This window comes from Porites lutea, chromosome 11 (genome assembly GCF_958299795.1).
Source record: "Porites lutea chromosome 11, jaPorLute2.1, whole genome shotgun sequence".
Taxonomy (NCBI): domain Eukaryota; kingdom Metazoa; phylum Cnidaria; class Anthozoa; order Scleractinia; family Poritidae; genus Porites; species Porites lutea.
The window spans coordinates 19,210,894-19,235,444 of record NC_133211.1 but is presented as its reverse complement, the minus strand read 5'-3'; the positions used below and the strand labels follow the sequence as shown (position 1 = coordinate 19,235,444).

Below are 24,551 nucleotides of genomic sequence, written 5' to 3'. Positions count from 1 at the left end.
ATGAAACCGAAAGTTTATATTTGAAAACTCTATCCAGCCTATTCCAGCTAACCTTCGATCTTAAAATTCATGCAAGTGTATATAAAACGTGTTACTACATACAAAAATTGCTTTGTCATCGAGAAACGGCGATTTTTTTGCGGCCGTGCTGAGACGAAACGCACAATATCGGAAAACACTTATAACCTGCGTAGTTGGCGGTGTCAGTCACGTTGGCTCAATCACTATCCAAGCGTGTCTTTCCCCTTCCCCGAGCTTTAAAGCGAATAGCTTGGGATTTTAATGGGCTGGTATACTTTATTAGTGACCAATACTGACATTCAGATAAAATAATGTTGATTAAAAACATTCTTTTCTATTTCTTGTCACATTCGGAGTTAACAAACCATTAGCCCTAAAAAATGTTATGTATTATCCCAACTTTAATCAAAAAGAAAGAGATAACTAGCTATTTTTTATGTTATAAATGTTGACTCTGATTGTTCGTTTACGAGACGAAGTTAACAGAAAAAGACTGACCAGCTGGTAATTCACAGAAAAAGTAACCGTCGCTAACGCGAAGAGCTTTAGTAGAGCTAGAGTTCAAATGAGGTCTCAAAACATTCGCAAGGTGAGCTTCGACTATAGTTTTAAAATTCTTTTAGCTATAGTATACAACTGTACAATTGAGTGTAAATCCCGGATTCTAATTGGTTAACGCACTCGCTTTCTGAGCGGGCTAATATAGACAGACTTTCTAGAAGATGGTTTTGGTTGGGTCCTTTGTAGACTTGCTTCAAGTCGACCTTACGAGTTTCTTAGCGAGCAGCTTCCAAACGAAAGAAGTCGCGAGAGGTTTTCATGCGTCATCATAGTTAAATCGGACGAAGGACTTGTTTGAAAGTCTAGGGGTGCTTACCATTTGACCAACAGGGGCACCCAACGATAATTTAGTTCAAAACCGCTAAAACATAGCATTGTTAAACGTATTTTGGTATTTAAACGGTAGATATAGGCATATTTTTATCCCCTAAAAATTTTTCATCTGTTCGGATTTCCTAGCTGAAAGTCTAGTGATCCGAAAATTATAGGGATCAAAACTTACCTTTTCGAAAATTTCAGCCAGAAAAAAGGCTCCCGAAAATTCTAGGTGACCTTTTTAGGGTAAAAATCCGTTAAAAATAGGCAATTATACCATATTTTAGATGTTCGAAAATCCTAGGAGAAGCAGGTAAGCAAGAAATTTTACAGCAAATATTCCGAAAATTCTAGATCTCAAATCGTCTTCCGAACAGATATTTTTCCGAGAATTGTCGTTGTGTGCCCCTGGACCAAAACATCCGGTTGGGGTGTCGAAAGCATAATGGTAAGCGATTTACCAGTTTACCGTAGAATTGCCACATCCGTTACGGTTTAAATCCAAAAAAAAGGGCGAATATTGTGTATCGTGAGTCTTGAACCGAGAAGGAACCGAGAAAGTGATAAATGGTAAGCACATTCCGTTTGGTTCGTACCAACCGGAATGAACGGACTACCTCAAAACGTACTCCTCAATTTTCGGTTGGAATTTCCGAAAAGCTACCTTACCATTTACCTTTCATCCGGAATTTCCGAAATTTCCTATCAAATGGTAAGCACCCTAGGTCCTTGGGAAAACGACTCTAGTTTACCTACCTCTCGCACGTTCCCGCTCGACCTCGTCTCTCAAAAAAGTCGACTTGTGAGCAAGTCTAAAAAACCAACAGACAGCAGCTCGAAATAAGGTTATGTTCACACGGTATACCGGATAGCTATTGCGAAAACCATACCGCGCGAATAACCAAGGGCTTCTGTTCACACACATTAAGAACGGTGATTTCGGCGCGATATCTTAAGTGGAGAGTCCCATATTGGCCGGGATAGGTGTTCAAAGCTATCCGGTACTAGTAAAATCCAACTAGTGGTCTATCATCAATGCTGCGTTCTGATTGGTTGAGCTACTACTAGACTATATGTTATGGCCCACTAGTAGCGAAAAACGCCGGCTTTTTGGCGGCAAAAAAGGATTAAAGTCTGGCTTTATCTAGCTAAAGTTGTTTTGTCTCGATATTTTTTGACCAAATAGTTGGATTTACTAAAACAATTATTCCATTCTGGCTCGAGAAATATTGTTAACTAGTGTGAGCCACACATACAGCCTAAAGCTACCAGACCATCTGACTGAAAACTGGAAACCATTCAAGGTTTCTTGCTGTTTGCTTGTTGGCTTCGTCATTCTAACTATTATTTTTTCTTGTCATATCTAATTTTAATATCAAATTTATTTCAATTATTTTATCAACATTAAACTCAAAAGATGTATCCTAATATACGTTTTATATGTGTCAATCAATACGCACACTGAGCCTAGAGTTTATATGGAGTGAAAAAACCTGGAAAGTATACTGGCATATACATCAAGTTACATACCGGTAGTCTACGTTGTTCCTATGGTCACTCTGTCGAGGAACCAAAAGATAGTCTCTTGGTCCGATTCAAATTACACTAAGAAGGTGATGTATCTAATTTAGGGTATTGCTGAAGACAGTAATGCTGAAATCATCATCAACTATTCGTACAAAAATCTTGGGTGTGTCTCAAATTAAATCATTTGATCAATTCGTAGAACAGTGAAAAAAAGGGTACGATGCAGTCGACTCTTGTAAGACATCATTTACATCAGATCAAATCATGCATGGAAAAAGAAGAAAGCCAATTGTGCATTTTGACAAAGTGCCACTCAAAATTTGTCGATTTTCTCGTTTATGAAACGCTTTCTATCAAAAGAGCTTCGATCCCATGTTTTATGTGAGAAATCGAGCCCAATCTATAGAGGAAGGATGAGTCTTGTCGATGCGAAACTGTTTCTTTAACTTTTTCTCTGTGTTACAAATCATTAAAGAGACCTTTAGACATATCAGCAGATATTTATAGTTATTTCAGTTCGAAAATTGCTTCTTGTTCAGAGGTATCAATGTCCATCATTGAAATTGCCTCATACGCATGTCTACTCGCTAAGGATAATTATTCACTGGCTAAAAGCCTGCTGCAAAGGATTTCTTTCTGGGATCCGCCTTGCCATATATTTTTCCATCAGGAGCTATAGCCGCGGCCTGTACAACTGCGGTGATGGTTTTTGCCTGAATGTCGTTGTGCCCAAGCCTTCGTAGTCCCGCTTGGAGGTCTTTGGATATTGGGTAGAATTTATCAATGCGAATGTAGTCCGGAAGTAACTGATGATGAACCCTGGGGTCCAAGATAGCTTCCGATAGATTTCGGCCGAACCAGAAATAATTCATTACAACCTGAACAGGTGGAAAGAAATGGCAAAATCATCAAATGAAATCATTGAATCTTCAGTTCAAAGGAAAAACAATTTACTTGTTCACAGGTGTAATTTCAGCGACTGTTAAACGACTTGATGTGTCGGGTTTTTTTGTGGCCCACCAGAAGAAGATCTTCAAAAGAAGATTACATGCATCACCGAGACGTTGAACTCAAGGCTACAGAGTACAAAGGAGCGAAGGGATACTTCATACCCCCGAGGGGGGACTCCCTTAAAGGAACCTATACGGGGATGTGCCGCTTTACAGAGTATGGTATTCGTCCTCTCTGCCCTAAACAAGATATTTGGATGTATGAGGACGTCACAATCGAAGTACTATAGTCGCACATTAAACAATAGGCCGTTGATTAGAAACAATACTTATAAGACATTTTTTATAGACAAACTCCGCGTTCGTAGGGTGTCAAGAAAATAGTCACTAGAAATCTCACCAATGAGATAGCAGTGGTGATTCGTGTGCCACCTGATGCTCCAACCGCCAAACGAGGAACGCCCCTGCTATCCACAAATATTGAAGGGGTCATTGAAGACATTGGACGTTTCCCGGCTTTAATAAAGTTGCTCTCCGATGGCTCGACGCCAAAATTGTTCTTTTTACCAGGGGTAGAGAAGTCGTCCATCTCGTTGTTGTAGATAATACCAGTGCGAGTAGAACGATACTTACATCCATAGCTGCCGGATAGGCAAAATGAAAAAAAAAATCAGTAAGTAACTAGTTACACAAAATTAAAACAAATACTCAGTTATTTCATTCACATTATATGTACAATATAGTAGGGGCGCCACCTCCCTAAGTGGGGTGGTCTGGGGGGAGAAGTGGAAGAGTGAGTCGATGAGAGGAAAAGTATCTGACATTGCCAGAACTGTTTTTATCACAATTATTATCATCATCATCATTATAATCGTCATCATCATCATTATCATCTTCATTATTAGTATTGGTTGTGCACGGTGTCCTTGTTATAATTACGCATGGGCCACTTCACATTTAGTTTCTAATTGTTGTCTTAGTCGGCACAGCATATGTGGTATCAAGTAGTACACAAGGAGTGCCATTGTAGAAAAGTACTACCAAGCAGCTTTCACACATTGCAAAACAAGGGACACCAGCTATAATTTTCGCCAGTTCAGACTAGAAATCCTTCAATCGCATCCTTGACTTGTGGAGCATGATTGTTCACACGATCAGCCAATTGAAAACAACTGTTGTTCAACAGCTTGAAAAGATTCGAAAACCAGCAAAGTAGAACTGTCCTTTTGCCGTATGACAACAGTACCATGCACCAGGAGTTTGTTCTCTATCCGTTACGACACCGTTAAAAATCAGCCTGTGTAGGTCCTGTAAAGCTGTCGACTTTCGATCCACAACCACTAGATCACAGGCACTTATGTGTGGTCGCCGTGCTGTCGTCAAGAAAAACCTCTTACATATAGACTGATAAGTTGAAACTCGGGGAAAGAGGGTAGGCAACTCAAGAAATTACTTGTGAAAGACAAAATCACGGCTTCGAGTAATACAAATATGTCCACGAAGCATTATATCAAACCATATCGAACGTCAGGGGTTATAAATCAGAACAGCAAAAAGTGAACTTTGACAAAACCTTAGGCTAACAAGTTTTTATAAAAATCGCAATTGTAATGGCAATTGTAATGTAATGGCTGATGGCTGATAAGAGGCTGTGGAAAGATCTAGTGGTTGCCCGCCTTCGGGCGACCAAGTGAGTGTGAGTGAGTGCAATTGTAATCCGTTTCAATCTCCTTCAAGTTTGCCTATCTGTGTCTCCCTGTTTATTTACGGTATTAAAAATACCTTTCTTTAATGGTTCGAGGGTTATTTTATTGTAATGTTTCACTCAATTTGGTGGCAGTTCCCAGTTCCCACTCACCGTTTGAATTTTAATACATTTCTTGATACAGCTCCTTTTAAGTAGTCTGCTACACAGCCGTTTTTAGTGTTGTCACGCAACGCTGCTCCCCACCTCCTCCCGGGGAGGAGCGTTGCGTGATGACTCTAAAAACGGCTGTGTAGCAGACTACCTTTTAAGGGGAGTTCTCAGTTTGCTTTCTGGATATTTTGTAAGAATAACAAACCTACGTACTAAAGGTTTATGGTATTGGTAGCAGCAACAGCATCCCCGTCAGGCGAAATGATGGAAAGATGTGAAGTCCCTCCAACATTTGTACTGGAGTAAAAATCTCCGTAATATCTGTAGTCCTGAAAGGTCCGGTTATCATAAATCTTGTGGCGAAGATAATCTCCATACTTACCACTGGTCATATTTTTCACGACCTGGTAAAAGAAAGAAGTAGATCACATCGTAAGGATTGATGCCAGCAAAAGTTCACTGCAGGTGGGCATGCAGGAGGAATTCATGGCAAAGTGGCTAAGTCACGAAGGTCTTGCTGTTCTAGATCAAGTCTGCCCTGACTGATCCTGACTTGTCATTACTTAGTACCTTCACTGGCAATACACAGATGCTTTTGTATGTAGAGTAATGAAGATGCTATCGAACAATTTCATCAGGGAGCACTAACCATAATCATTTCAAGTATAACAAACTAGACCCTTATTTTTGGAATTTAATTGATCTGAAGGACACGAACGTTTTAGCGTTTTAAAAAAGAAAGAAAATAGCGTGACATAGCCACGTCCAAACTGGCACACTACCATTCTTATAATTACAATACCAAATTATTCACTGAACCGGCACACGTACCAAATCCGCGGTTTCACCGGCGAAAATTGTCTGATTGGTCGACGCGCGACCACGTGACATTGCCAAATTCAAAATGGCGGCAATACATCCATCGTTTGTTTATTCCAGTGGAAAGAAGTGAAATTGCGGCTTAATATGAGTTGCAAATGCATATACGGATATTTTTAGAATAGCCTAGACTTTTTATTATCCTTTTTCACCTATTCCTATGGGATTCGTTCCCTGCGATGCTCGCGTCTTGGCCGGTTTACCAGATTCAACTTTGCAGTACTCTTCACGATCACGAAGGACAGCAATATTTTTTATGAAAGCCGGGTCACTAGAAAGAACGGCCTTTGTTCACAGCTCTATGCAGCGGAGAAATAAGACACTATGGGGCCTTTGAAATTGCTTAGACACCTGGAAGTTATTTTATTACTTTTTTACCGAAAAGATAAAGCAAAATTATGTCTTCTCCAGCAAGACTTTCTAATTTATAAAAAAAGCTTGAACATGAGCTAAATGAACTGTAGTGTCTGCATTCATGTTCTTTTCATTGCAATTTTAATATCAAAACTTTAAAGCCGTCTATGACCGAGCAGGTTTTTTTTTCTTTTTTTCTTTTCAATGGTTACTGTGCTTGATCTGAATAAGTTAATGAAATTTTTAAAATTAGGGCAATACTATATATAAAAGAAGAGAACTTTGATTGCAAATATGTTAGTTGGAAAAAATACTGATTATACTATATGATCTTTTTACTATATAGGTTAGAAAAGTGATGAGTAGTGAAAAGTGCTACAAAGGAATAAAAACCCAGATCTTTCCATTAATAAATTTTATTGACACTGTCAGGGACATATACTTTGCTTGAATACACATTTGTTCTTCAAAAATCTTGTTTGTCAAGCTGCACTTTGTTTGATTCAGGATCAATCAATCTTTTCTGAAGAGAAATGAACAATAAAGTATGTTAGCATGTCACTACTTCAACACTGCCTTAGCCAACAACTAAGAAGAAACTCAACTTCATATAAAAAAAAACAAAGTGAAAAACACTTCACTGTAAACCAACAACCGCTTCAAATATATATCACATTAAATTCATGCAAAATGTAGACCTGATGAGAAGTTTATAGGAAAAGAAACAAATGGTAATTACAATGAAACTATAATGTTTGAATGAGATCTGTATTTGAGAGTTCTCTCATAATTCTGACAGAAGATCAAAATAGGAAACTGCATATCCTACACAACTGCATTCATCAACATGATCCAACTAAAATTTCATGAAGACTAAAAGTTTACTCCAAACTTTAAACTCCTGTAAGGTTTTTCCCAGGTTTGAATCACATTGAATGCATATTTAAACAGTAATTAGATCTGTGAAACATTAGAACGGTGCAATGTCGTGGAAGGTCTGGGACATTACTGAGACTCTAACAAAATCCTTTGGTGCGAGTTCCAAAGCTGCCTACTACTATTTTATTATGAGCCTGCTACTTAAAACTTTTTGACAGCCCTGATATTGCACAGTAAATAAACACTGTTGGATATACACATGCAAGCGGTCCATGACCATCATGCTACCTATCCCTTAATCAAAAAACCTACAAATCGCCTTTTGCTGACTTTTTCACCTGATTTTGCATTAAATAGCCAGATTTGGTCGTTTTATGCTGAAAAGTGGATTTTTCTCAAAAAGCTTGGTACTTTGCTTACAGCTACAGTGTACATTGTAGAGCAGTCCCCTTTTGCTACGGCCCAAAGACAGGATACAGTGAACTCAAATGCTGTATTAGCCAATGGGATAATTCTAAGATGCATTTATGCTGTAGTAGCTAATAACATAAGATGTAAGAACCTGTGTTCCTGTTTCTTTATGATTCGTTTTACAAGGGATTTGAATCAGAGATCGTTAACATTGCCAGTGTCAAATGCTTGCTTGTCAGGTGAGTCGGATGCAACAGTTACACCTCAAGATAACTATCTTATAAGCTAATACAGTGTTACTACATGTACATCTAAATTATTATTTCTTAGCTAATACACTGTTTGGGTTCTCTGTGGACAAAGAAAACTGTCTGTAATAATGAGCTGTCCATAAAGTGGTGCTTATAATTTCATTTACCAGCAGTTCTTTTTATCTTAATATTCCAGATGGTATAAAAATTTAATTACGAACAACTTACTATTTGAAACTCCTTACAGTGTTGATGGGATGCTACAGTGTACAATAATACTTTGAAGGGTCTGACTGCACTCTATCGATCATAGTCATTGCCTCCTGTGAGCCAATTCATGGATGAATTTGATACATGTACAAAAGAAAATCCAACACTCAACAATCAGAAAGATGTAATACTATGTGACCTCATGATGGAACTTAAAGAAAGGAAATGTATATTATTTTTAAGTTACATGTATTTTCTTACCCTTTTTTTAAGTTATGTAAATTGGTCTTTTGTTGAAGAAAATGAAACAATGTCAAAAATTAATGTTTTGCTGTGCATGCATCAATCATGCAACCATGAATTTGACAAAGGTTTGGAATTGAAAACTGGACAAGTTTGTACTTGATGTACCAAATTTCTCACCGGCTGAAACTAACAAGCATGATGTGCCAATTTTTGGCTCTAGCTGACATCGTAAATAAGAAAACCCATATTTTGGAAAGCATTTTTTGGCAAAACAAGAACTGATTATGCATATACATATTATAAAACTTAAAAGTACTCAATCACAATTAATAAATACACAGTACAGGTAAACCCCCAATGCTAGCAATCTTCTGTGACCCAAAGAGGGCAAGTATGCTGGTGTAAAAAAAAAAAAAATAACTCCAAGGATTGCTCTACAGAGATATAACCCTCCCTTTTCAGGGCTGTCATTACGTTTTGAAACAGCCATAGCAAATGAAGATTCACCCAATACAGGTCCCAAAAATTTAAATTACCACCTTCAGCTTTCCACTTTGATCACCTGTAACATCAAGTGAGCTCAGCTGTAACAGGTGTTATGGGTTACAGCCCCTAATGACAGCTCTGCCTTTTTATTTTAGACAATTCTCAGTTTATGAAAAGCCAAAACATTTTTATTCAATCATGACATGTAGATCTCATTACACTTTTATCCTTCTTTGGAACATTACCTGCTATTTTTCAAGATTATTTCACAAAAAAAGACTTTACATAATTATCACAAATATACCTGATCAGCATCTAATATAAAATTTTATTCTAATATTGTAGTCAATTTTTTTATTGCAGTTAATTTATAATTTTCTGTTCTTTTTGTGTATGGCAATGTATGCTAAAAATAAAAGAAAAAATAATATTTATGCTGAGATACAAAATTAACTGTGCACAACATACATGTATACATAGATTAACAGCCAAAGAATTCTCAGTGAAATACAGAGGGGCAAATTATTATGGAACAATCCACCTGAAAACATTAATGCCATGGCTGATTAAAAAAGATGTCTAAGTACAAGTACAGAATAACTTCCACCAAACGTTCAGGAAATAGTAGAAATTGTAATACAAGGTGCCAAACATGATAGGGCAATTTTTGTTCTCAGTTAAAAAAACAACTTTGTGCACGCATAATGCATGTACGGTCTCTAGGGAAAATACTATTTTTTTCACTTTCGATCGATCAAAATCGTGTCCCATTTGACACACATTCTAAAGAGAAAACGAGCTGATATAGGTTTAGCGGTCTTCCTATTAATTATAATTATAATGATTATTATTCTGTTGCTCAAACGGCCCTCCACCAGCTGTACCTTTCAATTTTCTCTTGTGTTGGACTGTGGGGCGAGAAACTTTAACCTGAGCATAAAATGCCAGCGAAGCTTAATAAATGAAAATTCGAATGTTTGAGGATACACTGAACTAGACCTCCAGAGGGTCCCTGAACTTCAAAGATGCAAGTCGATATTTGGTACGAAAACGGTCCACACGTTTAACACAACTGCCGCTTCCGTGCACAGCGGTACAAGCTAATTTATATACATAACAAAGCCCAATAATTTTTCTTTCACTTCTTTACAATTTCCTGTTGTACCGATGTGCACGAAACTAACAGTAAGCATAGAAAGTCAAAATTACCCACCTTTTTGGCATGCCTTTCGCACCCATGCCGGCGATTGCAAAGCCAATATCTCCGACAAATACCCACCACTGGGTTTGTCCGCCGTTTCCAAGGCGCTACATTTTCTAGAGAAAACATTCCACTCAAAACTTTCACCAAAATGTTTTTTGATCTCTTACTATGGCAAGAAAACCACAACGCTATCACTGTCAAAAAAACAGCCATTATTTTTTTCATCTCAACCGGCATTTTTGCCTCAGAGCCAATGACATTGCGCGAAATAGATCACGTGTCATTTTTAGTAGAGCATGCGCAGACATTTTTCGCCGGTGAAATCCGCGGTATGGCCAGTACCTTGTGCATGCGCACAACCATATCACCCCGGCAGTGGCAGCCATAGCGGAGTTGGTACGTGTGCTTCAGTGCATAAATTGGTATTCTTATAATTACACTTCATTACGCATTTTGTTTCTAATTGCTGGCATAAAATGCACTGTCTATGTTTCATTTTACTCGTGAAGGATACAGCTTTGAAATGTTCGTCTCATTTGTACAAAAGAGATTAATTAATATTGTTCAGAGTTCGTTAATTGCAACAATTTGACTGAGCTGTATGGACGCTTTTGTAAGCTTCAAATTTACTTCTCTCTTATATCCTTTTTTCGCCAGATCTGCTCGATGATATACTCCGTCACTTAACCAGCTCTTCAGCGCAAATAATGCATTTCAAGAGGAGCTTTCTTTACTTTCCCTAATGACGGTCCAAAACCGTACTGAGTGACAAAAATTAACCGTTGCTGCACTTTTGCGAAGAAGTCTATCGTTATGTTTATACGGCATTAAACGAATTTTCGACCAGTTGAAAACATTGATAAGTCACATGGGCTATAAGAAACATGGGTTTCGACTAAATAAAGCCGGTTAAATTTTTGTTTAATAAAGTTGAATTATTGACATTGAAGTAGTTCATTAAAACTTTGGACGGCTAGGCGACAAAATTTTCGTGTTCCTTGTCTAAGCTGAACATCTAAACGCACAAATTTTCAACCGGTCGAAAAATCCTCCGTTGCCTTATGAACGCAGCCTATATTACCCTCTTACCTCACTCACGTCCCAGTAGTCTTCATCTCCTAGGAGTGCTCTGTACGCATAAGCAAACTTGAAGGCCTCTATTATTCGATGGTACGTCAGAATCGAGCTATTGAGATCTTTGCGGCTATCTTGTGTAAAATTGTAACCTGTATATAACGTTAGAGACGGGTTGTCTTGTATAAGGTTCACGTTTATTAGTGAGTAGGGCGAGTACGTTTCCTTTCAGTGTGCGACTGAATATGTTATTCATGTTCAAAACGACCCAAAAACAAACAAGGAAACTGAAAATTAAACAGGGGCAAAATTGAATCGCAACGAGGAAACTTTAAACAGACGAAACAAGCCGGTCTGCTCTGTGGGAAGTTCCTTCAGCTCCAATGCGTTCAAGGGAATCTGATTCCAAAATTAGTTAAGTTCTGGAGAAAATCACATTGCAGACGGTCATATGCACTTTCCCTTCTTTCGCAGGAGCTTCTTTAGGCGGAATTGCAGTCTCTATGGCCAGTGGAGACCAGTTTGGATCACGCGATCAATCTCCATTATCCACTATTGCTTCTATTACGTGTAAAACACGCTCTCGGCTTATTGTCCAATATACGAGAGATAAATGCTTGACGCCCTTTTCGCATGCGCACCAAAATCAAGTCAAAGAAACACGCCATGTCAGCGATCGCTAAAATAAAATGAGAACATTTGTCTGTGGCGTTTAAGATCGTCTGGCTTAAATGCTTGACGCCCTTTTCGCATGCGCACCCAAATCAGGTCAAAGAAACACGCCATGTCAGCGATCGCTAAAATAAAATGAGAACATTTGTCTTTGGCGCTTAAGATCGTCTGGCTTACGCCCGACTCAAACAACTTCAGACAGGGTCGCAACCATCCCAGACCGTTACAAATTTTATAAAGACCATGTTTTACTTGTGAACATAAGTTATTTAACAATTAATGAGAGAGGCTGAGTATCTTATGAAGAATTATGGAGATCGAGGAGGGTGTTATCCGTCGAGGCCGTAGGCCGAGGGGGATAACACCCTCCGAGATCTCCATAATTCTTCATATGATACGAAAGCCGAATTCAATAATCGTTTTATTATTCATTCAAAATAATTCCTAGTTTAAAAATGAAGCTAAAACATGCTTACCTCCATCGATGTTAAGTTTACCTTCGATAGTGCACGTTTAGGGTTGTTCAGCTCCGCAAATATTCTCCAAATAGCAGATGTCGCGCTTCGAGTTGTGTTCTTGTTGTTCTTGCCACGTTCTTAGCTATAATTTCGCCTAGTTCTTACTGTTGAAACGAGTGAAATGTCTGCCATCTTTTGTTTTCACAACCAAAACAACTTAGCCTCGTCCCCAGGTCTTCTCGGTTAACGGTTCATTAACCTGCAAGAACGCTGCATTTTTGACGTCATTTCCTCGTTAAACACAAAATTCTTCCAAATTTGGTCATCAGTAACTGGTTATGGTGAATTATGCGTGTGCTTTTAGCCAATCCGAATCGGGGAAATATTTTGAATGAATAATAAGATTGGTTAATAGTTGCCTTGAATACCATTCGACGAATAATAATGAACAGTTGCCCACCCAAACAATCCTAGAAGTCACTGCTTCCATCTAATGGCCATAATGCGTGACTAATCTACATCACTTCTATAGTGTTCTTCATGCACGTGAATTGGTCAGCACACTATAATCACAGCTTATTAAACTAATGAATTTCATTCTATGTAAAGAAAAAACAAAGAAAACAGTTGTCCATATATATAACTCGTGTACTGACAAAATAATATAGAATTTACCTTTTAGTATGTTGAGGATCATCGAAAGCACGGCACCGCTACCAGGGGGTGGGTTAGTATACCACTTTAAATCTCCCATGGTATCAGAAAGCGGAGTTCGAACTTTGGCTGTGTAATTTTTCATGTCCTCTAGTGTGATTATTCCTCCACCGTCTTGAATATCTTTCACAATACTTTTAGCCAGTTCACCAGAATAGAAGCTATCCGGCTCATCGCGAATTGTCTCCAGAGTTCTTGCATATTTCGGCATTTTTAGAACAGTTCCTAATTTCTTCAAGTTACCCGCTTTGTCTATAAGAAGCTCGCTGGAAAGTAATTAATGATCAGTCAATTTTTTTTAGCAACAGCTCTTCGTCAACTTAACAAGTAAATTCCATTTTTGCGCGTCTCTCAAGGATGTTGCCCAGACTAGCTGGTCACTATGTTCTTGACACAACTGATCTACATGTAGTTGACTTCTTCCGTCCATCTGGAGTGTTCTGGATATTTTTGTTTTGTTTTTAATCCGTTCGTTCGTTCGTTCGCTTGTTCGTTCGTTCGTTCGTTCGTTCGTTCGTTCATTCATTCAATCATTCATTCATTCATTCATTCTTTTTTCATTGATCCCTCAACTCATTGACTCATTCATCCATTCATTCATTCATTCATTACATGTAAGTATTTATTTTCAGTTTGCCAAATATATATATGTTGCAGTTAAATTTTTTATTTCAGTCTTTTTTTCAATTTAATTGAAAACCAAAGAAAAACAAAAATTACCTGAAATAAAAACTTAACTGCAACATATACTTAAACCGACTGTTTCGTTACGTTTGATCACCAGCAAAAGAGAATGAGCTGTCATGTACTTTGTATGTAGAATTTAGTTTCCGTTCTGTTTACGGATGACAGGAAAATCTTTTAGCGGGGGAAGGGTGAGGGGGGGGAGGGGTTGTCCTGGATACCTAACACTCAATTCAAGTCCTTCATCGTGAAAATCTAGCCTGCGGGTGGTTCCTTTCAGTGAGTCAACTTTGATCGATTTGCTCTTCCTTCCTAGGAAGATATAAGCAATCTAAAAAAGGAATCTTATTAGATTTTATGTATTCAAATACTGAAAGTATTCAGTTTATAGCAAGGTCATAATACTCCTCCAAAATTCTTCACGTACTATCGACACTGAAATCAAAGCAGAGGAACAACACGGAAATAATGGTTCGAGTGTGGAAACAAGTTAGATAGCCACTGCTTTACCTCAGTCCGGGGTCTTTCTTGATATAGGGTAAGGTAGATGACCTATTAGCTGCTGCATGGGCTGGATAGCCGAAACGAAACCCTTTCTTCGCTAGGTCAATAGCGGGTTGTACAAGATCCTCCCAAGGTAATCTACCATATTTATTCCAAGCTTTACGAAATCCTCTCACTTCACCAGGGACACCTGACGCTGATGTTCCTGTACCAACGACGGGGGAAGAAACAACGATGTAAGAATCAATGATGATTCAATAATGTGACAATCATGTAAGAATAGTGGGCGAATAATGTGACCATAATGTAGCAAAGTACATGTAAATAATTATGAGGCGACTGGGGGCATCTTCATGTCAGATTGACTAGCCCGCTAAGTCGGGGATTAGCACTAGCTACCTGCGGGCTGTGCACTTTTGGGAAACTTGAATTAAGGAAAAATAAAGATTATTATCATTTGATGCAAAAGTTTCTCCCTTCTCATTGGTAGGGAACCCACCACGTTACCTGAAAATAACTGCCCTCTAAAAATAATGGCCTGCTCGTACGCAATGTCGCCCAACCGTGTTTGGCTGCAAATAATATTCTGCTTGCGATCGCATCTTTCGTGAAAATGGCAAATAGCTACGTTTCCCGAAAATATTCAATAAAAAAACAAACCCGGTGATCGCAAAACATCGTAATTTGTCAGTGTCTGGCAGATTAATTAATCAGTATTTGCCTCAGCCTTTTGATCTGCGCTTCTGACAAATCACGATATCTTGCTTAACCTCGTCCAATAATTGTTAACTGTTGTTGTATTGTTTTTTTTTTGCATGTGAATTTTGCACACTGAATGCAAATAAATAATGATGAGCATTTGACCTGACAACGTTAACTGAGAAAATAAGGTGAGAAAAGAATGTGGATTACATAATAAGGCTTAACCATCTGGAAAAGAACGTGAAAAAATTTAGGCAAGACCGCGCTTCGAATCATGACATTTACGTTGAGATGACCGAGCGACACGTTCCATCCAGTTATCCACGACGAGCTAGCCAAGCAAAGACAGTCAATTGTCAAGGACATTCGGAATCGCTGGAGCCAAACAAAACGCGCGAAAATTGCTATCCACTGATTTGGCCAATACTAAATGAAAAATAATCAATATAATTGTGACATGCGGATGTAAAACATGGATGTAATCCTCTCAGTTATATAGGGTGACAGGATGTAGCAACAGGAAAACTGATCGTTTGGACTATTCGATCGGTTACGTTCACTTGGCAAGGCTGTCGGTCTCATTTTAGCTTGTACCTGGTATGTGTCAACTCCGATATAACACACAATAATATACTACAATACTATATTCGTAGCATTGCGCTGCTAAAGCCCAAAAAAATAACTAGAGATAAAGAGATAAAAAATCAAGAGAGAATGCATTAAATGCACGTCAGTAATTGTGAATCTTACCATATTTGGAATTAAGGGTGCTATTTATATACATAGTAGCGTTTGCTCTTCCAGGTGCCTCTTCTCTATAGTCAATCACTTCCGCCTTGTTCGTGCTTCGATTGTAGATCGTCATAAATCCGCCGCCTCCGATACCAGCCGAGTGCATATTGATGACGCCTATACAAAATAATGTAGCAATGGCAGAGTCGACCGCTGACCCGTTCTTCTTGAGAATATCTCGGCCCACCTCAGAGCACAAACTTGCATCAGCTGCAACAACCCCGTGGTCATAAGGGCCGTCTGCTCCGGCAGGAACTAAGGAAAGTCAAGATACAATTAATGGAATAGCGATGTATGAGGCTAATCCGTTGTGGTGTTTTGTATAAATGAGCAATAGATCTTTTTCAATAATAAGTCACGTGATCAACTTTCTGTAAACACGAAAACAGTTCGCTTTCGGAAAATTATTTTAGCAGGAACTACTAACATAATTTTTTTTTTTAACAGATCAGTGTGTTTACCAGCTTACCTCCTGTGGGTAGGGGCGGTGGAACATATTCTGTGGGCGTGGGGGTTACAGTAGTGGGTTTCGCTTCTTTGTCCTTGGCTAACACCAAGATCAGAACGACACAAAGAATGATGATTGCAACCACAACAGCCACGATCACAGTGATTATTTTGCACCTAGTAGAACTGAAATGAAAAAAGGAAAATGTTCCCTTCATTTAATAGGACTACAAAGACACTCGGATTTTACCTGGATTAGCTTAGCCCAGATTTTCTGTCAGTGGGTCCGCTCTAGCCTGCGTAGCTGATCGGAGTGGAAGAGTGTTGTAGTTGTATTTGGCAGCAGAGATGCGAGAAGCGGATTGGTAGGAGACAAATTGAGATGTTCTCTCCTGTTTCGCCGCCAAAGAAGTACCTTGGGCATTAAAACCCCGTCAGTTGCGTTGGCTAGTGGGTCTCCGAAGATGAAAATAGAAGAATATGCGCGATTTGACTACTTAGGGGAGAAAAAAAAAACGGGGGGCCGGGAAATATCTTGAAACGTTCAACAAGTAACGGTAACGGCCAGAATTTCATTCTCTCAGGTTGCAAAATCACATGTCTAGGCAACCTGTGCAAATCGGCCGAGTGTTATTAACTTTTGTCCCACTGGGCGCTGAACAGTCATTGTGTATGGATTCCACCTTAAAATAGACTGACTCGTTGTTTTCTGGAGTTTTATCAACTACTATTCGTTTGTTTACAGAAAAGCTTCGAATCCGTACATTCAGCCTTAAATTTCCACCTCGCCAAGGCCGGGGATTTGAAATGGCCCACTTATCAAATTAACAACCAAATAAAACATTTCATAGATAGCCTGCGAGCAAGTTCTTATGAGTTGTAAGTGGGGGAGGGAGGGAGGGAAGGAAAAGATAGTTTTTGCCTTATTCCCCCACCTTTCTCCGGCCGAGAGCTAGAAGGCTACACCATATACTAATAAGAAAGGTTAGCTTTATATAAAGAGCTGTAAACCAAACGTTATTCTAGTTTGTCAAATTTTCGTTCCCATTCTGTCACCTTTTCTACGGCTTTGCTGTTGGGATCAATGCTCAGTCTAGCTTTTGTAAATTAATTCAGTTTACTCACGGCGTTTTCTAAATACAAGATTTTGCACATATCCGCCTTTCTGTATTCCCTTGCGGCGGTTCAGAGAAGATTCACAGAAAGGCTGGGCTTTCTGTTCAGAGTGGTCAAAGGAGAGAAATCATCAAAAAGTCTGGTACTTCAATAACAGAGTTTGTTACTTTTACTGTTAAAAGTTTTATATATAACTGTGAATTTCCTTTAATTTACTAAACCTATATATTTACTTACAATCTGCTGCCTTTATCAAACTCTATATCCACGGGTTGTTCATCTGAAGACAGTTTATTTAGTGCTCTGAAGATGTGAAAAAGGAAGAGGATACACTAGTTTCCAGTTAATTCTCGACAGATTCCGTTTGTATGTTTGTTTGTTTAATTGTTTTTCTAACAAAGGAATTCACCTGTCGGTTTTCTTGTCGTAGTGGCAGGTGATACTTGATCATCCTAAACTTATTTAGCAAGATTTTTGCTACGGGGTCTTGTTTATGACACTTTTATTGGCCAAAATTTCAACAGCCATCACTAATGTTGCGAGCCACCTGCACAGAGTAAGATTCACAACTGGTTCTTTATGAAATGAGCTTTGTCAGGCAATCTATCGAAATTCAAACGGTGTGGACTGTCACCAAATTAAGATAAACTTTAAAACAACCGTTCAAAACTTTAAAAGAAGATATCAGTAGACAAACCAACAAATACAAAAGGAGGAATGGATGAACAAAACAGAGAACTAGATAAAAACGGATTGCAATTATGGTAACTGAAAACGTTTTAGGCTAGCAGTTTTTCAAAGTTCATTTTTTGTTTGAAATGATGGATAATGCTTCGGAGATATTATTTGTTTAACGTGAAGCTGTAATCACTTTGCTAACGTTAGGTTCCATCGCGATTAAGAACGTGTAATTGGTACAAACAAAACTGAACTAGACAGCCGTTTTTCACAGCCTCCTAATTAAATAGAAGGTTTCTAATGCCAATATGGTTTTTTATTAAAGACAACAAGGGCTCACAGTCTGGGAAGGTACTCGACAAAGGATGTATCACCTCCCCTTCCTCGGTTGTCCCCTCACAATTCTTCTAGGTAAAATTTGGCTTAATTTTACAGTATCATTGGTTTAAATAAGCTGAATAAGACATTTGACACATTAATAGCCTGTTCCAGGCTCTCAGATAGTGAGGAAGACGCGAAAGAAAAAGGCTCGCGAAAAGTTGGTGGGGCGGGAAAAAGGAAAAAGGAAGGGAGAGAGTCCGCCGCCCCCGCTCTTCCCAGTTTCCTCCCGTTTTATTTTCGTGTTTGCGCTTTCTCAATTCAGCGGACCCGACTATCTCGGAGCCTGGAACAGGCTACCACATTAACCGTTGTCGATACGCCTAATTTCTAATAATATTACAATCTTTATTCGTGGTATTCTACACGGAATTACCTTGAAACATGGAGTTTTGATTTTCCAAAATAGGATTTTGATTTCTTAAAGGACGTCTTGCTTCCGAGGTGGGACTTCGATTTCTCATGATCCGCACTTTTTCTACTTTCCGAAATTGACCATCGCGAAATGTTCACTCGTTGGTACTTTAACGAAAGCTAGAGAGTGATCGGACTTTTCTTTTGTGCATTTCAACAAGTCATGATCATTCTCACCTGCACCTTTTTCTCGATCAAATTAAGAACAAAATCCTTTCCTAACAATGAAAACTACTGATCACAGATATGCAAAAATTTACCATTTTACTGACTCACTGTACGCCAATGAATGAGATGTGAGTCTCCAAAGTTTTTTCTTGTTTTATGTTTTTTCGTTTTTAAGATCAGAAATGCTAAGAGAGAGGCTTTACTATGACAAATTACAAGTTTTTCGCAAGTCACACAAACTTCAGACAACGTATGTACTAGAAGTGAATATTTCAAAACGCACCAAATTTTCGCCACTACATAAACTACATGAGAGAGAGTCAGGCTTTTGTCACATAGATTTATAGGATCACGTTATGAACAATATAAATTAAACAGCCATTGGTTATGATTGCCTTTGGATACTATCGGCAAATCATAAATAAACATTTTCCACCCATGGATCCCAGAAATCCTTGCGACAGCTTGTACCTATTCTTCCCATAGTTCATTTAGGGAGTGGCGAGGCACTGATTTCTAATAATACACTTTGTTTGGTCTCCTCCGGTCCCACCTCCATTTTAGGCCATGATAAATATCCCGACAACCTTCAGGATAAGGGAAAGAGCTAATAATAAGAGGAAGCTATAATTGTAAAAAAATATATTAAGTAAATTTAAGCTTCTTACTTCTGATTTTCTGCTTCTCCAAGTTCCATTGTTCAATATCTAAAAAATTAACAATAACTACAGGTGAAGGTAAAGAATGTACTAAACATCAGAGACCGACGAGAACGAGAACGCCAAAAGAGGCCGGTTGATATAGGTTTATTAAATAAGCAAGTTAACAAAAACTAACAACTTTGCTTGTCAAAGCATCACGCTTTTCTCCATTTCATTGTTGTACCTGCACCACTACGAAGTTAAGCGAAATGACCAAATTTTAAGGTTATTATCTATTTCCGAATCCCCCATAATACTATCTGTTTGTCACCCCCACCTCCCCCCCCCCCCCACCCCAACCACCCAAAAAATTGCATAAACCATCGTTTTCAAATGCCTCTGAGAGGATTGTATATTCCCGGTCAAGGTTTTCAAAACACTAACTGACCGGCAGTCTTGTCTTTTCTGTACATTTCACAAATCGAAAAAAACAGCAAATTTAAACTATCATATGTTGATGAAGAAAAGTCAAACGATTCTGAAACGATTTATAGGTCTCAAGTTTAGCGTTTGGTTTACGCTCAGGGCTCAGAAAACGAAACCATGTTTTGTGACACTTACAACTTTTTTTCAGGTCGACTGTCGGTCAAGATTTTCAAAACACTAATGACCGGCAGTAGGAAAGAGGAAAGAGGAAAGAGGAAAGAGGAAAGAGGAAAGAGGAAAGAGGAAAGAGGAAAGAGGAAAGAGGAAAGAGGAAAGAGGAAAGAGGAAAGAGGAAAGAGGAAAGAGGAAAGAGGAAAGAGGATAGAGGATAGAGGAAAGAGGAAAGAGGAAGGAGGAAGGAGGAAAGAGAAAAGAGGAAGAGAAAGCTGAAAAAAGTTCTAAGTGTCACAAAACATGGTTTCGTTTTCTGAGCCCAGCGTAAACCGAACGAGTCCAAACGCTTAACTTGACTATAGAGCGTTTCAGGATCGCTTGACTTTCCTTAATCGACGTATGATAGTTTAGATTAGCTGGATTTTTTTGATTTGTCAAATTTACTGAGAATATAGGACTGCCGGTGAGTTAGTGTTTTAAAAACCTAGACCGGTAGTCGACCTGAAAAAAGTTATGTGTCACAAAACATGGTTTCGTTTTTCTGAGCGTAAACCAAACGCTTTTCTTGAGATCTATAAAGCATTTCAGGAGCGCTTGACTTTTCTTTTCTTATGATAGTTTGGGTTGGTTGGGATTCTTAGATAAGTCAAATTTATTGAAAATACTGGACTGCCAGTTATTTAGTGTTTTGAAAACCTTGACCGGTTACCGGCGATATAGCCACAGCGTTCAAATTTCTTTCTAGTGGCGCAATGAATGATTTACGAATTGAATTCTGAATAATTCTCCCGTGATAATTCTTCATCCATTTGCGCATAAACAACAGTCGAGAGGTTCAATGCTCTAATGTTTAGAGGCGTGAGACAAGAATTATTCATACAATTGTTAAGACACCAAGGTCAAGGAATGAGTATTCACAGTATTAATTCACTATATGTAATGGAATCTTGAGGGGCCGGGTATGCTTGACCTTTGCTTGACCGAGGAGCGGCGCTATCACTTCTAAAACACCTCGAGAAACCCCTCGGCGGGTGAAACTAGAAACTTGAGCCGAAAAAACCGGATGCTCTCGCAGGCTAACTCACGCTAGGCGGGGGGTAACTAAATCAGGGCTTTCTCACTATTTTCCAGAACATCTTGCAGAAAAACGGGTTTACGAAAACGATACCTCTTTCTGTCACTATTTTCGAATTAACTATATTTTTTTGTGTTTACTTAAATTGGACGTTTTTGTAAATGATGGTATTATCTAGGGAGAGAAATGTGAAAACTAGTTATCTAGAACTTTTTGCCCCCTCTAGAAATTCCATATCTAGGTCTGGCATTTCTACTGAGGCAGTATTTGTTTCTTCGGAAAGTTATTTTTGAGAATTTCTTGGCTCGGTCCCAGGGAAACTCGCATAGACTGTCAGCTTTGCATTTTCACTGGAAAAGTGAACTGTATAATATAACAGTCTATTGGAGGTCATATTTAATACATGTCACGATCGAAAGAAATGGCTTTTTGCGCAATGCTTTAATATCACAAGTGGACATGGATATATCATCATATCGATACGATGGACTGGACTTTTTTAATTAATAGATCTTTCTGCCAACAACGAATTAGGTCAAGTGGTCAGGGGTTCAGACTGGTTCAGATAGTCGTTCAGATAAGGAATAACATCACTAAACGCACTTTAATTTCAGCCGCAATTTGTCACTTCTCAGGAGTTACATCATACTTCTCAGGAGTTACATCATACTTTACTCAGACGAGGAACGGAGTGACTGAGATGACCCTTCTCGTTTCAGCGGAATAACATATGATACTAAGGCCTGTTTCAAACGTCGTGCTACTGCCGTGCTAAGCTGGTGCGACTGTAGCTCGACTGCAGCACGACATTAGCACGACTTGGTTCACAGGCGGCCCAAACTCATTACATGAACGCGGACGTGACTCTTGCTTGCGAGCGGTGTTGTGTTACAAACGGTTATTTACAAAGGCTTGTATGGGATCGATCGGTTTTTCTTAAAAGAGATAAAAATGTTATGTTTTTAAATAAAATCGACGTACCTTATTGCCTTGTTGTATTCTTTGTTGTTTACCCGCGTCTCAGGCCGTTTTGAAGCGTTTTCGGCGAGTTAGCGCTATTTTGGTGTTCTACTGCTAAAAGAAAGACAAGGCAGAACAGTGATTCCTGAAGTGTCCTTCGCTCGAGGCGAATAATTCCACTGGAAAATTACCCCCGGCCTCAATTCCTTCAGAAGTTCCAAGCAGAGATGTTGCAGTTCCATGTCCATTCACTCGATTCGCAATCCCTCCCACAGATCGTTCACTAGCGATGCTTTCATCTCTTGCTCGATCGGCTTCACGATTTCAAAATAGGCTCGTCCAAACTGCCGTGGACCCGTTCACCGATCGCATAGTATGTCGGGTAACTAAAATGAGCCCGGTGAGAGTAGCCAGAGGGGCTAACGGGTTTGTTTGTTTGTCCAGTGCGGGCCGCTGTCTACCCTCGCCGGGCTTATTTTAGTTACCCGACATACTATGCGATCGGTGAACGGGTCCACGGCAGTTTGGACGAGCCTATTTTGAAATCGTGAAGCCGATCGAGCAAGAGATGAAAGCATCGCTAGTGAACGATCTGTGGGAGGAATTGCGAATCGAGTGAATGGACATGGAACTGCAACATCTCTGCTTGGAACTTCTGAAAGAGTTGAGGCCGGGGGTAATTTACCAGTGGAATTATTCGCCTCGAGCGAAGGACACTTCAGGAATCACTGTTCTGCCTTGTCTTTCTTTTAGCAGTGGAACACCAAAATAGCGCCAACTCTCCGAAAACGCTTCAAAACGGCCTGAGACGCGGGTAAACAACAAAGAATACAACAAGGCAATAAGGTACGTCGATTTTATTTAAAAACATAACATTTTTTTATCTCTTTTAAGAAAAACCGATCGATCCCATACAAGCCTTTGTAAATAACCGTTTGTAACACAACACCGCTCGCAAGCAAGAGTCACGTCCGCGTTCATGTAATGAGTTTGGGCCGCCTGTGCTTGGTTCCAGACGTCGAACTTAATGCAGTCGAATAGAACGGCTGTTGCCGAAAACAAAACACAAAGATAAAGACACGGTTTGGCAAACTTTTAAATGTATTCTAATGTATTTATAATTTATGAATTGAGTTCGGCACGGCAGTAGCACGACGTTTGAAACGGGCCTAATCGGTACCCAGTACTGCACGTCTATTATTAAACTTGAAGTTCGGGATTGTTTCTCGCTTTCATTCAGTTTCCATTCGCGCAACATGCACTACGTAACACGCCGAACTATCAGAGTACCCTGCCACATATACCTGACAGCTTTAAAGGACGAGAGATAGCACAAAAGGCACCTCTGTTATCAGCTGTGTTATCCAACGATCGAGGTAAACTAAAGTAAGTGGCTGGGTATTCTAAAGTTTAGCCATTACCACGACTTGTGGCTACATTTATATGGCTTGAAGTTTTATCAAATCCAGCCCAGTAGATTAAAAACAACGCCAGATAAAGTAGCATTAATTTCTGGAAAGTGAACAATAACAACATTCGACTCTCACAGTGCCGCACGCATTGAATATTTTCGCAATTGAAATCCGATTGGAAACTCACTGAAGTTTAGAAGACGTTCGCTGATGACGGAGTATCTTACCTTCAACTGAGTGTCTCCGGGATTTCGCTGCAATGGTCTTCGTTTCTCCCCTAATTGCCGTTGTAGTCAGTTGGCAAACCTAGCTACAATTGTAGTAGTGGTAACGTGCTGGTCTGCAGCAACCCCGGAACAACAACAAACCACGAGTGCTTCTGACATTCAATATCACTGTAGTATTTCAGTTTGGGATCTGTACGAAGTCACGCTACTAAGGAGGTGACAAGAATGAGGAAAATTCGGGAGGTGCACAGGGAGCCCTATGACAATACTCTAATAAACCAGGGGAACTAGACTGCGAGCAGTCTCTTACTTTTCTTTGCAAAGTTACTGCACGAAACCTAAGCACGCGAGCGGCGAAACCGCTTGCCGCGAGAAACGAGGGCGTAACGTCTCAGTCCCTGTAACTAGACGGATTTTAAGAGAAAAGGAGGACTGTAACACGTCTGCAGGGAAACGGAAAAATATTTAGGGTCCTGAGTTGGTTATACCGGTTGTAGCTGTATAACCTGGCCTCCCAGGTAGGGTTACTAGGAAACTGGACACTAAAGCAGAAGGAAAATGGTAGACGAGTATTTGTAAACTGTAAATAAATTGTAGATAGCTGAAACAGGAAATTCCTTCAGGGTTTATCAGGAATAATTTATACAACAGTGGTTGTGCGACTTTTGCTAGGATTAATAAAG

At 39.3% G+C, this 24,551-nt stretch overlaps 1 protein-coding gene across 3 annotated transcripts; it reads right to left on the bottom strand.

Moving 5' to 3' along the window:
• Positions 1 to 239: 239 nt before the first annotated feature.
• LOC140951610 (glutathione hydrolase 1 proenzyme-like) lies at positions 240 to 24,064 on the bottom strand. 3 transcript variants are annotated; one of them, XM_073400898.1, is made up of 11 exons: positions 23,869 to 24,064; positions 19,622 to 19,678; positions 17,553 to 17,618; positions 16,222 to 16,385; positions 15,711 to 16,007; positions 14,265 to 14,463; positions 13,032 to 13,336; positions 11,242 to 11,378; positions 5,446 to 5,636; positions 3,775 to 4,015; positions 240 to 3,302 (listed from the first exon to the last, which is right to left on the bottom strand). In XM_073400898.1, the coding sequence occupies exons 2-11, from the start codon at positions 19,648 to 19,650 to the stop codon at positions 3,033 to 3,035; spliced, it is 1,899 nt and encodes a 632-aa protein (XP_073256999.1). In that variant the 5' UTR covers positions 19,651 to 19,678; positions 23,869 to 24,064; the 3' UTR covers positions 240 to 3,032. The 3 variants fall into 3 exon arrangements, with proteins under 3 accessions (XP_073256999.1, XP_073256998.1, XP_073257000.1); XM_073400897.1 differs by having other exon boundaries at positions 19,622 to 19,660; XM_073400899.1 differs by lacking the exon at positions 23,869 to 24,064 and adding an exon at positions 22,251 to 22,329 and having other exon boundaries at positions 19,622 to 19,660.
• Positions 24,065 to 24,551: the final 487 nt, after the last annotated feature.

Bases quoted from the DNA above. Each gene is read 5' to 3' on its own strand.
- LOC140951610 (XM_073400898.1), bottom strand. From the start codon at position 19,650: ATGGAACTTGGAGAAGCAGAAAATCAGAA. The intron at 4,016-5,445 runs GTACGTAGGTTT...CCTATCCGGCAG, and splicing joins ACCAATACCATAAACCTTTA to CTATGGATGTAAGTATCGTT. The intron at 3,303-3,774 runs GTGAGATTTCTA...CCACCTGTTCAG, and splicing joins TCACCACTGCTATCTCATTG to GTTGTAATGAATTATTTCTG.